The following is a 17442-nucleotide window of genomic DNA, read 5'->3' as shown; positions in this document are numbered from 1 at the left end:
ATATGAAAGTTATAATATGTTTAGAACCCACATAAACAATAATTCATGTATAGCTCCATATTGCTCACGAATACATTCATCAGATATGTTTTTGTTTATTTCATTCCTATATTTTGTATTAATTTGCTCATTTATTTATTTATTTGGATTGAATTAAAAACCAGCCAATTGCAACGGCCGGAAGGAGGTTTTCGCGCCTCAAGCGAGGCTGGCGAGACCTGTCAATCATACCCCGGGTATCCAATCAACGGGAGTCTTGCACTCGACTTCCTCGTATTTGAAGGGGGCGAGACGTGGACGATGTGCGCACGCTTGGCACAGGGTAAACATTCGTGTGTCCTCGAGCTTTGAGGGAGGGACGTAGCGAGCTGTCAGAAGAGAAAGAGAGGGAGAGAGAGAGAGAGACCGAACAAGCGAATGGGAGAAGAGGCTTGCAACCATCGCCGTGCACTGTAATACTGAAATTGTACTTCAGCGGGAGTTAGCGGTTTGGCAGGTTTATACACATCAAAACAGAACAAAGAGAAAGACTCTACAGTTCTATAAAAGGAACAGCGAAAGAAAAGAATAAAGCAACAAGGGAGAAATCTCAGCGGCTAAATTTCAAAAGAACCAAGGAGCCAGTGCTTGTGTTTTTCTCCCCTGCAATAGGAACATAAACTGGGACTTTTCTATTTCGTGGAGAAATTGATGAATTTCTTCGAACACTAGAAGTTTGTTGGGGCAAATATCTTTTTTCTGTGTATTTTAATTTGAACTCTCAGACGTTCTAAATACGACAAAACTTTATTGACGGACTGCACATGGTTTCAAACTGCTTTTGAGAACCTGGATTTTTATTCATCGCTATTTTATCCATTTCTATTTGAAATACATAAATGCGCTAAACACAACAAATACGGATTTTAATTCATTTTTGCTATCCTTTTTATTCTTCTGGCGTTTGCAGAACAACTCAATGGTATTTGCCAAAATACAACCCAGACTTTTAAAGTTTGAATAATTCATGAGATACAATTTGCCTGCTCGAAAAAAGTAACTGAAAAAGGGAGGGGGGTAATCAACAAACATATTCATAAGGGTTAACGGAATGGCCACCGCGGCTTCCAACCCCTATCTGTCCAGCAATAGTATCCTCTCGTCCGGCTCGATCGTGCATTCTGACTCTGGAGGCGGTGGTATGCAGCCGGGCAGTGCTGCGGTTACCTCGGTGTCTGGTGGGTACAGGGGAGACCCCACAGTAAAGATGGTACAGAGTGACTTCATGCAGGGAGCTATGGCAGCGAGCAACGGAGGACATATGTTGAGCCATGCTCATCAGTGGGTGACATCCCTCCCGCACGCCGCCGCTGCGGCAGCTGCAGCCGCTGTAGCAGCAGCCGAAGCCGGCTCGCATTGGTCGTCGAGTCCCGTCGGTATGACAGGCAGCCCTCAGCAGCAGGACGTGAAAAACAACTCGGGCAGAGATGATCTACACACGGGCACCGCGTTGCACCACAGGCCCCCACACTTAGGTCCTCATCAGACTCACTCAGGGGCTTGGGGGAGCACAACTGCGGCTCACCTCAACTCGATATCAGGGGGACAGCAGCAGCAGCAGTCGCTGATCTACTCCAACCCCGGGGGCTTCACGGTGAATGGAATGCTCAGTCAACCAGGGAGCCAGAGCCTGGTGCACCCGGGTCTGGTAAGGGGGGACACCCCAGAGCTGGACCACGGCAGCCACCATCACCACCATCACCACCAGCATCCGCATCACCAGCAGCAACACCACGGAGGGGTGAACAGCCACGACCAGCACTCCGACGAGGACACACCGACCTCGGACGACTTGGAGCAGTTCGCCAAGCAGTTCAAACAGCGCCGGATCAAACTAGGCTTTACGCAGGCGGACGTGGGCTTGGCCCTGGGCACCCTGTACGGGAACGTCTTCTCTCAGACTACCATTTGTCGGTTTGAAGCTCTCCAGCTCAGCTTCAAAAACATGTGCAAGCTGAAGCCATTGCTAAACAAATGGCTGGAGGAGGCGGATTCTACCACTGGCAGCCCGACCAGCATCGACAAGATAGCGGCACAAGGTAGGAAGCGAAAGAAGCGCACGTCCATCGAAGTAAGTGTGAAGGGAGCTTTGGAGAGCCACTTCCTGAAATGCCCCAAACCCTCGGCCCAAGAGATAACCTCACTAGCGGACAACTTGCAACTGGAGAAAGAAGTGGTTAGAGTGTGGTTTTGCAATAGGAGACAGAAGGAAAAAAGGATGACGCCCCCAGGAGTGCCACAGACGCCGGAGGATGTGTACTCGCAGGTCGGCAATGTGAGTGCAGATACACCGCCCCCCTCCATGGACTGCAAACGAATGTTCAGTGAGACATAGAGCAGAACACAAGACTAAAAAATATTTTATATAAAATTAAAACTGATAAAACACAGACTATCGTCAAGATAGCCAAAACATTTTTGATACTATGATTGTGATGGAATAGGAATAAGACTGCAAATGTGTTATATATTTTTCACCAGAACAAAACAAACCCCCCTTTTCCACCCAACCCCAAAACGCACCGATAACCTTCTTCCAAGCCCTGAAATGTCTTAACCTAAAAGGTTCCTTCTGCTCTTTCTTTCAGGGACATTTTTTAGTAGATTACTTAAAAGATGCAAGTTTAACTGGGCCGAGTGAACCGACCGACCAGAGGGTGACTACAAGTTCGTTCCATCAGGTAATTTTGGCGCATTAACAACACCAACTGGAAATTTCAAAGCAAGTAGTCCTATTAGAATTTTAAAAAGATTCCCCCTGTACCCTGTATCTGATTTGCGAAAGACAAGAGGCAGGCATTTGTATATTTAAAAATGGGACATTTTAAACCCCTACTTTAACAAAGGAACAAAAACTGCAACAGCGTCAATACGAAGAAGAGTGGCATCCACGAAGCTTCCAACATATTTTTTGCGGGGAGGACTGCATGGTTTAAAATTTCACAAAGAGGAATTGGGATTTGAGGCCCTCCACGCCTAACGATAAAATATAAACTCACCAGGACTGTCCCCGCCATCTGATCTAAAAGATCACCTCTTTTTTTCAAATTGATTTTTTTTTTCATGAACACCGTGAGTGAAGAAATAGACATTTGAAAAGACTATCTTCAGCTGCACTTATTTGAAATTCTTCTCCTCTCCGTTGCCAAGTGTGACTGAATGGGTGCTGTGGATGTAACTATACATGCTGCCATTTCTAAGCAGTATTCTTTGGTAGGTTTTAATAAACAACAGACTCTGTAAAGCCGGCAATATAGATTCATTAGATCAGATGCTGATCTGACTTATTTACTTTATATTTTTCATCAAAATGACTTGTTTTAATATTCTATTCGGAATACATATCAATTATTCCAAACGGTAATTTATTTTCCCCCAGAACTTTGTGTAAGATGTTTTTCTTTCCTGTTTTCATTGTTGACTTCATTTGTTTTGTTTCATTTTTGTATTCTCGTTTCTAAAAGGAGCACAAATCAACATAAGCTGACATTGACAGTTGTTAGGTAATAAGGGTATATTTTGATGTAATAATTTGATTGTAATTTAATTTCAGTAGTGATTCCTTACGAGCTGATTGAGACCAATAAATTTGTTAGAATGAAATTACGTCATTGTGTGTTTTGAGATTTATATTTGAATGTAATATTTAGCTACGTTTGTTTATGAAACAAGGCATGCATTCGTGATATTATTTAATGTGAGAAATGTTAACGCAGAGAAATTGCCGATTGTTCTTGTTCCAACTACGTTTGTCACAGATTCGCATTAACATAAGTTTACAAAAAATACTATAATTTAGGAAAAATAGGCCTATGTTATATCGAACGCTGAACCTCTGTGCATCTCCACAGTCAATGTTATTGGAGCCCCATAGGGAATTATATTTGACAATTTCACCGGGCTATATTTGATTTATTCACAATTCATATTTATCTTTAACTAATTCGCTTCTCCACCTTCATCATAGCAGCATCCGATAACTGTATTGATTATGTAGCTTTTGCATCATCTTGCCCTATATTAGTCCGTAGACGACTAGTCACTCAAAGTGCGGTCTATGCGTTTGTTTACATCCACCGCGTGACACTTCCTCGGTAGGCCCAATATGGGGATCTTGCCGATCTTATTCCATAGCTCTGGTTAATGCTGTAGGCCTATATCTCACCGGAGCTGTGCGTCATGTTTTACAGACAAACATAAAGGGAGTCGTTGCTACTGATATTGTTTGTAAAATATTTAATCATTCGCCCTACGTCAGTATATGAGTAAGACGATTCGATTTAAAGCAGTATAGTCTATATATTTTAGTGTTATATTTTTTCATGCGCCAGTGTATTCATATATTCAGAGTGAAAGTTATATCAGGAGCCTGATTTAAGTTTTGAGAAACAGTATTGTTATTTTGCAAATCAGCACATAAGGTCAAGATTCTTCATCCCGACACACACATGCATGCATACACACATACATGTCTACACACACTGTAGACTATCCACTGTTGTCATTACGTGATTAGGGTTTTGGCATTGGATATTCTACTTTTTAGTTGCAAAATGATGACTGTATCCTACACTGTTTAGGTTTTCCTTATAGGCCTATGGTGTAAATATGCTCTTGCATGGGATGGCGCAGGGTGCATGGACAACTCGTTTTTTCACTGACTATAACCTAATGCTTCCGAATTCCCATTATTGTAAACATCCTTTTGAGATGATTTAAATTAAACATACATCTCATTAGTGTGATAACAACACAACAAGCATGATGCTGACCTAATGCAAAGCGAGTCTAAATATCCCATGTTACCCTCATATGGTCGTCTTGGCGTAGACAGATGTTTTATGGTTTAAAATAATACCTAAGAGAACATTGCGATTTCACATTGACACCAGGCTTTGGGGCAATGAGTTGGACATTGATTGAACATTGGAGCCAACGAATACAAATAGATACAATAATGGCGTTTAAACATGTTTGAATTAGCTTTTGTTGTGTAAAATTGACATTAGCGTTGAGAATGCAATACCTATAAGGTTTGCGCATGTTTGTTTTATGTTGTGTGACTTTGGTCCAGTTTAGGCCTATAGGCCTGTGGATAGGCTACATCTCTATTTGCGTAATAGTGCATGCCACGCCATAAACTATGCTACAGTGTAGCCTATATAAACTATTTCGATTTCTTAAGACTGAAATTAGGACGAAACCTATAGCTTGGAAATGCACTCGGCTCTCCAACTTTTTCGCAAGTTGACTATTCAGCTAAATGCACTATCCACGCTCGAAGATTTAAATTTCGCGGATGATTTACCATACACTAGTTGCTTAGCAACTGAATTCAACGTTATAGAAGAAGTATGATTCACTTTCCTTTGTCCTCATTAATAAAAGTGCCAGTCAGACACGCGGGTAGATTTGGTCATTCGAATCCATGAAATCCCAGAGAAATGGGCGGCTATAGCCAACGTTCTGATTATTGACGCATGCAGTTTGGTTCGAACGGAATAATACAAAAATAAATGTTAGTATTGGATAGCTTCCACTTGCAATATGCAATTTCCATAAATGCCTATAAAGAAAAGTAGGATCATTTAAGACAAGCATAAAAAAAGTAAGAATATGTTTCGTTTGGATATTTCAAATAGCCAATATAATTGTGAGTACACGCGTCCATCCATATAGGCCTAAACAACTTTACGCCACCAACTCACCCAATATAATCGAATTGGTATTTGTAAAGAGGGATAACCCATTGACTAAATGTAGTTCTTAATAATTCCAATCCAATGAATGGGTGGGGCATGATATAACACAATATATAATAGGTCCAGGAAATCTATATTATTTTCCATATTCTCCATATTTGATCATCTAGGGCTTATTGCCCACATTCGAAATGTGATAATGTCACATGACGCGTGTGATATGTTTCCCACGTCTGCAAAATGATTTTGATCTGAATCGATGTTTCTGCGTTATGGGTCTAGTACAGGGATTAATAGTAAATTAATTATAACCGTTATGCAAACTTGGTGCATTGTGCGTTTACCATTCATGCATGGGAAAAAGTGCTTGTGCAGCATTATTTGTCTGTGCGAAGGGCTCAAAATGATCCACATTTATAGATGTAAAGACTTCCAAAATAAGTGGTTTGATTCACTTTATGCACAAACTCCTTCTCGCCCAGACAGCCTGTTCGCTCAGCATTTCATGGGTCTTCAAAACCTGGTGGCCAATACCCTGGCCTAGTCCTTTGTCTCCATAACACATAAGGATATTTCTCGTTGTGGAATCTGTATGGCAGCGTAACTTTCTCTTTTAAATCGTGAACAATTGTTACCCGGGTTAAAGGGGAGGCCCCCCGTCACCCCAAAGCCCTGCAGTTTGGACATTCTCTCAACACAATGGGGTTCAACATAAGACCGTTTTCATAGAGAATATTTGTTTCGCCACCAGATCAAGCCATTCAGTGGTAGCAGAAATGTTCCTCGACGTTTTTGATTTGGTTAGATGTCTGCAAATCCATCTATGCGCCCAGTTTAGGTCTACAGTATGTGGCAGATTAACGTTGAGTGTTTTGGGGTTCATTATTCAAATATCAACACTTTCTCTGCACTTCAGAATAAATCCGTTCAGTCACGGCGCAACAATGGGCCTAGCATAACGAATGGCAACGTTATGGACTGCTGATAGGTAGATTTGGGTGACACATATCAACAACAACGACGAAAAACAACAACATAACACAACAAATTGTGAAATAGCCTGATTCTTCAGATTGTGCTCTTAGACTCGATTACACGTATAGGCCGAATATGTTATGATCTAGGCCTGTGTGCGTTTTTTTTTACAGGATCTCAACATTGTTATTACGTCATAGCAGATTGAGGAATACATTTCCTCTATACTAAAGTGTTTAATATGGTATAGTTTAGGCTTATTTCTCACAACATCGGTTCTATTATGCATGCACGTATTAGTGTTTTGAATTCCTTGAAAGTCTAATATCCCAGTAGAAATTGGACCCACACAATCGTTTCCCTCGTATTCTACTTCTCCCACGTGCCGTCCACATGAATATGCATTAAACCGGCGTTGTTTTCCATGGGGAGGCTTCCTCGATGGCCTATAGTTCATATCCTGTTGCGAAAATTGTAGTCTTCTGTCGGTGATATAGATCCCCCCCCCCAAAAAAAATCTAAGCCCCCTCGTGTTCTGCTCTTGACTGATGTGATTATAAAATCGAATGTATATATTTATTTGATATATTGTCATGACGTCTCCTTCCAAACTTAACTACTTATTGGGCCTTTTGTTCTATTGCTAATATATATTTTTTAAATCCCTTAGCCCAGCTCTTTTTCAGTAGGCCAAGTCTAATGGGCGTTGTAATGGGGTACTTCCCATGGTTATGTTATATTATGTCAATACTTCCACATGAAGCTCCATTTCATCAGAGATGGCCCTTGACGACAGAAACTTCCTGTTTCCCTTTCTGCGGGCACAGACTCCAGTGTCTCCCTCTAAAACGGTTTGGTTTGATATTCCTTATATGCATTTCATTGCCTGCAGGTAACCATCCTATTCTCCAGAAAGTAAAAGATAGATAATTTAATAAACTTAAAATGATGTAACCAGTGAAATTATAACAAAAACGTTCAACATTCTGGTGATTGATTGTATTATTTAATGTGTTTTGAAGAGTAACTTGAGCACAAAAGCATTGCGTCGTATATATCTACAATATTATATTATACATGTATTATAAAATAGACTAATCAGTAGCATATTTGTATTATTATTTTGTAATAGTTTCAAGTTAATGTCACGTGCACAAGTACAGTGAAATGCCTTTCTTGCAAACTCTAAAACCAACGATGCAGTAATCAATATCAATGTAGTACTAGTACTAACATAACACAAGGTAGAACAAAAACACACGAGAAATAAAAACAAGAAATAAGAAGAACATGAGAAGTAAGAAACCGATATACAGGGTCCGTTAATGTGTGACTGATTCAAAGCCATGAAGATGTATAAATAGTTAATATAGTGCGTGCTCTCTATAAACGTTGCAACTTCTTATGGCCTCATCCCTGCCTATAACATGTAGGTTATTGGACTTCACTTGCAGGTATTTAGATCCAAATTAAAACGGAAAAGGTGAACATGTAATTGCACGATAATAACCACATATACAGAATATAGGTCTACTATATATCATTTATCACTCGGCATTCTGACAGCGAGGGTCCGGAGATTGGACCGTACAAAGCACAGATTGAATTCCACGGATTGGCATGATGTGCTGCACGCGGGGTGCCTATTCCCAATTCCGACTGCCTCGTGCCTACCCGACCTGACATTCTCACGCGCAAGAATGGAGGAGGACGCTTTAAAATATGTATGGCGGTGACGCGACTCTTGGGGTTTCCTTTCTATAAATCGGGAAGGTCAGGGTTTCGTGGTCACAGCGGATGGGTAGAATAGAGTCTGTTTAACTAAGTACTCTAAACTAACATGCTTCAGTATCTGATCCGCCTGTCAACAATACAAAAAAGTAACTTCAAATGCAATGTTTTATTTTTAAATGTGTCATGCCATTAAAATGGAGGCCTACTAATCACCGGCCCTATAGCTATACACATGCAGCTAAACGTGTGAGAGCCACAACAATAAACGAATAATCAACACATAAAGACGGTGAAATAGACGTTGATCTATAAACGTATTGTCCGCGTTCTTCCGTTTCAAGGCGCTGTATTGATTCACGTTTACAGAAATAGGTTGACATATCCAACAACCTGACAATACAGTGTCTAGATGTAACTGGCCGAACAGTTGACATATCCAACAACCTGACAATACAGTGTCTAGATGTAACTGGCTGAACAGTTGACATATCCAACAACCTGACAATACAGTGTCTAGATGTAACTGGCTGAACAGTTGACATATCCAACAACCTGACAATACAGTGTCTAGATGTAACTGGCCGAACAGTTGACATATCCAACAACCTGACAATACAGTGTCTAGATGTAACTGGCCGAACAGTTGACATATCCAACAACCTGACAATACAGTGTCTAGATGTAACTGGCCGAACAGTTGACATATCCAACAACCTGACAATACAGTGTCTAGATGTAACTGGCCGAACAGTTGACATATCCAACAACCTGACAATACAGTGTCTAGATGTAACTGGCCGAACAGTTGACATATCCAACAACCTGACAATACAGTGTCTAGATGTAACTGGCCGAACAGTTGACATATCCAACAACCTGACAATACAGTGTCTAGATGTAACTGGCCGAACAGTTGACATATCCAACAACCTGACAATACAGTGTCTAGATGTAACTGGCCGAACAGTTGACATATCCAACAACCTGACAATACAGTGTCTAGATGTAACTGGCCGAACAGTTGACATATCCAACAACCTGACAATACAGTGTCTAGATGTAACTGGCCGAACAGTTGACATATCCAACAACCTGACAATACAGTGTCTAGATGTAACTGGCCGAACAGTTGACATATCCAACAACCTGACAATACAGTGTCTAGATGTAACTGGCCGAACAGTTGACATATCCAACAACCTGACAATACAGTGTCTAGATGTAACTGGCCGAACAGTTGACATATCCAACAACCTGACAATACAGTGTCTAGATGTAACTGGACGAACAGTTGACATATCCAACAACCTGACAATACAGTGTCTAGATGTAACTGGCCGAACAGTTGACATATCCAACAACCTGACAATACAGTGTCTAGATGTAACTGGCCGAACAGTTGACATATCCAACAACCTGACAATACAGTGTCTAGATGTAACTGGCCGAACAGTTGACATATCCAACAACCTGACAATACAGTGTCTAGATGTAACTGGCCGAACAGTTGACATATCCAACAACCTGACAATACAGTGTCTAGATGTAACTGGCCGAACAGTTGACATATCCAACAACCTGACAATACAGTGTCTAGATGTAACTGGCCGAACAGTTGACATATCCAACAACCTGACAATACAGTGTCTAGATGTAACTGGCCGAACAGTTGACATATCCAACAACCTGACAATACAGTGTCTAGATGTAACTGGCCGAACAGTTGACATATCCAACAACCTGACAATACAGTGTCTATATGTAACTGGCCGAACAGTTGACATATCCAACAACCTGACAATACAGTGTCTAGATGTAACTGGCCAGTTGAACAGTTGACATATCCAACAACCTGACAATACAGTGTCTAGATGTAACTGGCCGAACAGTTGACATATCCAACAACCTGACAATACAGTGTCTAGATGTAACTGGCCGAACAGTTGACATATCCAACAACCTGACAATACAGTGTCTAGATGTAACTGGCCGAACAGTTGACATATCCAACAACCTGACAATACAGTGTCTAGATGTACCTGGCCGAACAGTTGACATATCCAACAACCTGACAATACAGTGTCTAGATGTAACTGGCCGAACAGTTGACATATCCAACAACCTGACAATACAGTGTCTAGATGTAACTGGCCGAACAGTTGACATATCCAACAACCTGACAATACAGTGTCTATATGTAACTGGCCGAACAGTTGACATATCCAACAACCTGACAATACAGTGTCTAGATGTAACTGGCCGAACAGTTGACATATCCAACAACCTGACAATACAGTGTCTAGATGTAACTGGCCGAACAGTTGACATATCCAACAACCTGACAATACAGTGTCTAGATGTAACTGGCCGAACAGTTGACATATCCAACAACCTGACAATACAGTGTCTAGATGTAACTGGCCGAACAGTTGACATATCCAACAACCTGACAATACAGTGTCTAGATGTAACTGGCCGAACAGTTGACATATCCAACAACCTGACAATACAGTGTCTAGATGTAACTGGCCGAACAGTTGACATATCCAACAACCTGACAATACAGTGTCTAGATGTAACTGGCCGAACAGTTGACATATCCAACAACCTGACAATACAGTGTCTATATGTAACTGGCCGAACAGTTGACATATCCAACAACCTGACAATACAGTGTCTAGATGTAACTGGACGAACAGTTGACATATCCAACAACCTGACAATACAGTGTCTAGATGTAACTGGCCGAACAGTTGACATATCCAACAACCTGACAATACAGTGTCTAGATGTAACTGGCCGAACAGTTGACATATCCAACAACCTGACAATACAGTGTCTATATGTAACTGGCCGAACAGTTGACATATCCAACAACCTGACAATACAGTGTCTAGATGTAACTGGACGAACAGTTGACATATCCAACAACCTGACAATACAGTGTCTAGATGTAACTGGCCGAACAGTTGACATATCCAACAACCTGACAATACAGTGTCTATATGTAACTGGCCAAACAGTTGACATATCCAACAACCTGACAATACAGTGTCTAGATGTAACTGGCCGAACAGTTGACATATCCAACAACCTGACAATACAGTGTCTAGATGTAACTGGCTGAACAGTTGACATATCCAACAACCTGACAATACAGTGTCTAGATGTAACTGGCCGAACAGTTGACATATCCAACAACCTGACAATACAGTGTCTAGATGTAACTGGCCGAACAGTTGACATATCCAACAACCTGACAATACAGTGTCTAGATGTAACTGGCCGAACAGTTGACAACTCTTCAGTTGCAGGTCAGGCACCGTAAAGAAGACAACGTGCACATCAATCACCCAGTCACACTCATCCCTTCATACTCCATCCCTTCATACTCCTTATAAGACAACTTGTGAAATTGTCAAATAATCTAGGAGGACTCGGCTTTGGTCTGCCCTGCAAAGGTCTCTCACCCAAGTTGAACCGCGGGGTTTATGGTAACCCACTTTCAGCCCACAAAGAGCCGTGCGTGAGATCCTGCTACATTACAAACATACCCGCAGTCACGCACGCATGGCTTCATTCACCAACCTCGCCAACCTCCCACAGCATCTATACATCTGATGTATGGGCATTCAGGACGTGATCTGCACAGAGGTAAGATTTGATATATTCGGGCGTACAGAATTTGGGGTTTTTTGAATGGACACTCGCCGCACTCTCTTCCTCATCAGGTCTGTTGCATGCATCTGTTTTTGACATATTGAGATTTATCAGTAAACTTTTGATACATATATCGGGTGGGTTTAAATACAGAACTGTATCAAGCTTTGGCAGGAATATTAATGACATGTCATTTTAAATGTGATAAAATATGTCTTCAATTTGTTTTGTCAAGAAAAAACTTAGCCTAAATCCGTTTTGCCTTAGGCCTACCATTATAACGATTAATAGTAAATTCATCTTTATAATGCGTTCAACAGTAGCTGTGTTATTATTATTACTAAGCTGGCACTTTACTTGATACGAGGAAACACGTAATGCTTCAAATATTCACATGCGAATCTAAATTCCGATCATGTGCAAGCCTCAAGTTTTCCCAGAAGCTGATAACAACGTGTATCACCTTTCCTCGATGCACTTCATATACAGCCATGACACTGCAACAACGCCACGTATTTGCTATGGGTTGTTTTGTCTCATGTCAAATTTCTTGTAGTAGAAAATGTCGCTATGTTATGAAAATAACTTAAGATATGTATTATTTTATTATTCATCTGTTTGATGTATGAAATGGATTTTGGGGTAAATGTGTCTCTCCAAGCGTCTATGACATTACAGCGCCATCTGCTGGAATTAATAGCTGGGTCTAATATTCTGCAAAATGAAGATGCTCTTTATTTTGTTTCCTACAATTTAAAAAAACAGTATTGCATACAAATAATAATGATGATATTGGAAAGACCACGATAAAAACAAGAATTTAAAGTGGGAACATTATTTACAAATTAGGCTACTCTGAATGTCTTTGTGCGCATTATGTTCGCATTATATTCAAATATGTAAACTGTTTTAATCAGTGAAAGTCAACTGTTTGTGTCATTGTTTAAACATAAATTATATTTATCATATAAGCTAGATTTATAATAATACATTTTTTTAAAAATCATATGTGAAGGATTCGTATGCGAATTGTGCGAATCCTGATTTTAAATGTAACACAATATTAGCTGAGAGTTATAGTAGCCTACGTATAGACAGACCTCTTGCCCTGAACGCTTCGGGAAAATAGCGCTGCTGCTATGCACGAGACATTAATAACAACAGCATTTTAAACATCTACTTTCTCTGACTTTTAACTTGTTTGAAAATTGCAACAGGTATACGCAAATTGAGCCTACATGTTTGTCATGATGCGTGAGTTGATTTTGTCTCAAAGTTTTCCCTTAAATGTAATTGTTAGGCTAGTGTTTTATGTAAGTTTGATTTCGTTCAAGACTGGAGATTTCGTTCAACTTTGGAAGTCTTTCCCATGCAAAGTATTATTGTATTTAAAGTAGGCCTATTCATTTTATCCAATTTGACTTTGTATATTATTATCTTCCACAAAATACAAAATAGATTTTGGGGGATTTCTTTAGGACTATTTTCAATACAGAGGCCTTGAAATCACACACGTTTGATCAACCTGATGTTATTGTTAGATAGCCTACGCTAGAGTGGGGTGACCCTCTCATTCGCTTCTTTCTGCACAACACAGTTAAATCACCTATGTTTGGAGGGGCCTTAGTGTGTCTCATACCCACTAACATAGACATAGTTTTACCATTACAGTTTCAACCCGCGTCATAAGATACAGTAAAACGACAATAGACCAAACTACTGTATAGCTCCCGCTCTCCTTTCTTCCTCTGTGTTCTCTGCGTTTTATCATCAAAGTCAGCTGTTGACCGACCAGTCATTCCCTACTCTCCTCTCTGCCCACTTCTCTCCTCTCCTTAGAGAGTCACTTCCAACTCTCCAGAGAGTTGGAAATCTCCACTAAGGAGGGAGGGGGACAGTTGAGGGCGACACAGTCCTACAAGACCCGAGTCCTCTGGATGACATCATAGCTCTGATGATGTCATCTCCTTTTCGGGAAACTGATTCAATGGGGGTGAGAGGAGGTCTGATGGCATTGTTCATCAAGATGTTGTTTTCTTTCCAACAGGCCCAGCATGTGAGTAAGGTATAGGGTTCACATAAGGTCAATGGTGGCTTCACTGTGTGTAAACTAACTGTGTCCACCAAGGGAAAGAACCCAGACAGTTTCAATAATGACAACCAGATTATCTCTTGACATTGTGTGTTTAGTATTTTCAAACCACAATATGACAACTCATTAAGTCTACAGTGCACACTTTGGTCCACAAGCAAACTAAACCACTGCATATTTCAACATATAACTTGATGAATTATGCCTCTGAATTAATAGATTGTTGATCAAATCTAGTATCTATTTCTAGATGTTCTTAATGTCTGTTCTGTCCTTCAGACCTAGGTTCAAATACATGTGTATTTGAGTATCTGGTATTTAAAATACTTGTTCTGTGTATTTGAGTATTTTCAACTACACAGCCCAAAACAAGTACTTTTATTTGAGTATTTGAGTGGTTATATAAAAAAAATGAAAAATAAAAAAGTCTGCTAAATTGTATTTGACAGGACTTTCAAATACCTGTTAAACGCATGGTCGTGCAGGCTATTTGAGTCAGTGTATTTGAGAATTTCAAATGCTTCCGAAGTGTATTTCCAAATACATTCAAATATTAAACTACTTGTCTTTTAAAATAAAAAAATATGTGAGAACTTACTTCGAATGTATGTGAAAGTAATTGCGATATTTGAAATAATATTTGAACCAAGGTCTGCGTAGCGTATTCAGCCAGGCTCACCACCACATGTGGTTTGGTTCTCAGATATCAATACGCAGCAGAGAGAGGCTGTTCAGGCGATCTACGGCCTCAGACCTTGTGTCCGATTGCTGCTCCACACAAAACAGAGCATTCCAAACAACTGACGCCCACAACCACAGCAGGCCAGTGCCAATGAAAAACGCTTCAAATCGCCCTTCGGGAATATTGTTCATACTTCACAATGAGAACTAGTCCAGATGCCTGCCTAGGGCCAAACAAATATTTTATTTAAAAAATGCATTCTTTAAAAAGTGTTTACAAAAACAAAAGAAAAACATTTCTCAACAGCAATTTCACATAGACAAGAGAATTAAAAGTTTCCATCATACATAAACAGACATCTGATCTCACTGTGTGGTTATTGGTTAATAATCTAAATGTTACAGGATAACTCCTCAGACCAAACCAAATCAATTCACAACAAATAAAACCCCTAATAATCAAATCTCAATTTAAGGATTCCTGAACTGGGCACAACAAAGTTTCAAATTAATCATTGAAATCTATTAGCCTACCACCACTGACTGTCTGGCCCCGAAATGCTAAACAGTTACCTCCCTCTCTCATGTTTGACTGGAATCAATGTATCCAGAGAGGGTCTGGTTTGGTCTGGTGATGGGGACATGGAGGGGGCTGGGCTGATGGATCGATGGCTGGGACCATGAAGGGCCCATCCTCAGGGGGTCCGGTCGCGGTGACATCTCCTGCCACACGCAGCCTGCCGCGGCCTCACGGCGGCCCGCCAGCAGAGGTCAGCTATCCCAGCAGGCAGTTCACTTGGGCAGCAGTTACCAAGGTGACAGCATGTCAGAGACGGCCCCTGAGTCCTGCGGGGTGAGCCGGGAGCCGATGCATCACTGCCTGTGATGGATTTGTCAATAATACTTAGACTGCAAGGAGCGAGGCCTCGCGTGACACACACACACACACACACACACACACACACACACACACACACACACACACACACACACACACACACACACACACACACACACACACACACACACACACACACACCCCGATGGAGAACTGTCCGTCCTCAACACACACACACACACACACACACACACACACACACACACACACACACACACACACACACACACACACACACACACACACACACACACACACACACACACACCCCACACCCCGATGGAGAACTGTCCGTCCTCAACACACACACACACACACACACACACACACACACACACACACACACACACACACACACCGATGGAGAACTGTCCGTCCTCAACACACACACACACACACACACACACACACACACACACACACACACACACACACACACACACACACACACACACACACACACACACACACACACACACACACACACACCCCGATGGAGAACTGTCCGTCCTCAACACACACACACACACACACACACACACACACACACACACACACACACACACACACACACACACACACACACACACACACACACACACACACACACACACACACACACACACACATACGCATATATGCACAAACACGCAAACACGTACAAACATGCCAAAACAGGTGCATACTATATGCACAGACTCAAACACACACATTCACTCACTCACACACCCTTCACAAGAACGCAGCCTCACACATGCACTAGTGACATGCTGATTGTTTGAGGAGACATGTGCGTTTGCATACATGCATGGATTAAACCATGGGAGCAGGAGGCTAGAGCAAGCTGGCAGATAGAATTACTGTATACTCTGAGACCCAAAGGAAACAGAGAGAGAGAGAAAATGTGAAATGTGAAAGGTAGAGAGAGAGAGAAATGTGAAAGGTAGAGAGAGGGGAGAGAGAGAGAGAGAGAGAGAGAGAGAGAGAGAGAGAGAGAGAGAGAGAGAGAGAGAGAGAGAGAGAGAGAGAGAGAGAGAGAGAGAGGGGAGAGAGAGAGAGAGAGAGAGAGAGAGAGAGAGAGAGAGAGAGAGAGAGAGAGAGAGAGAGAGAGAGAGAATAACTGAATAATAACATCTGCATAGTAAACAGTAACTTACTTATTATTACTATTATTGTTATGACTATAATTATTAATGTTTATCATTCCAAATATGGGTGGTAACGGTAGTGATAACAGTTTAGTGATGGTAGTAGTAGTCGTAGTAATGATGATTGTAGTTGTAGTACTGATATAAAGAAGAAGATGACAGTTATTTAGTTATAAGTTAGTTATAGTTTCATTTTCCATAATTTGATTTTATATTTATTACATTTCTACTATTGACTGTTACCATTTTATTGTTATTATTTTTGTATTTAATTTTGTATTATTATTTACAACCATTTTATATTATTATTTGCTATCATTTATAATTTTGTTACAATGTATATTGTATACATTGTTGCTTTGGCAATATTGACACAATGTTTTTCATGCCAATAAAGCAGCTTGAATTTGAGTGAGAGAGAATGTGAAAGGGAGAGAGAAAGAATGTGAAAGGGAGAGAGAGAGAATGTGAAAGGGAGAGAGAGAGAATGTGAAAGGGAGAGAGAGAGAATGT

At 40.9% G+C, this 17442-nt stretch overlaps 1 protein-coding gene across 1 annotated transcript; it reads left to right on the top strand.

The window, feature by feature from the left end:
• The first annotated feature begins 332 nt into the window (after positions 1-332).
• Positions 333-3642, top strand: LOC118377145 (POU domain, class 3, transcription factor 3-B-like). Its single transcript, XM_052499480.1, has 2 exons — positions 333-2314; positions 2628-3642. The coding sequence occupies exons 1-2, from the start codon at positions 1091-1093 to the stop codon at positions 2736-2738; spliced, it is 1335 nt and encodes a 444-aa protein (XP_052355440.1). The 5' UTR covers positions 333-1090; the 3' UTR covers positions 2739-3642.
• Positions 3643-17442: the final 13800 nt, after the last annotated feature.

Source organism: Oncorhynchus keta, chromosome 37 (assembly GCF_023373465.1).
Source record: "Oncorhynchus keta strain PuntledgeMale-10-30-2019 chromosome 37, Oket_V2, whole genome shotgun sequence".
Lineage (NCBI taxonomy): Eukaryota > Metazoa > Chordata > Actinopteri > Salmoniformes > Salmonidae > Oncorhynchus > Oncorhynchus keta.
Note: the sequence above shows the minus strand (reverse complement) of the source record. Positions and strands in the feature narration are given on the sequence as shown.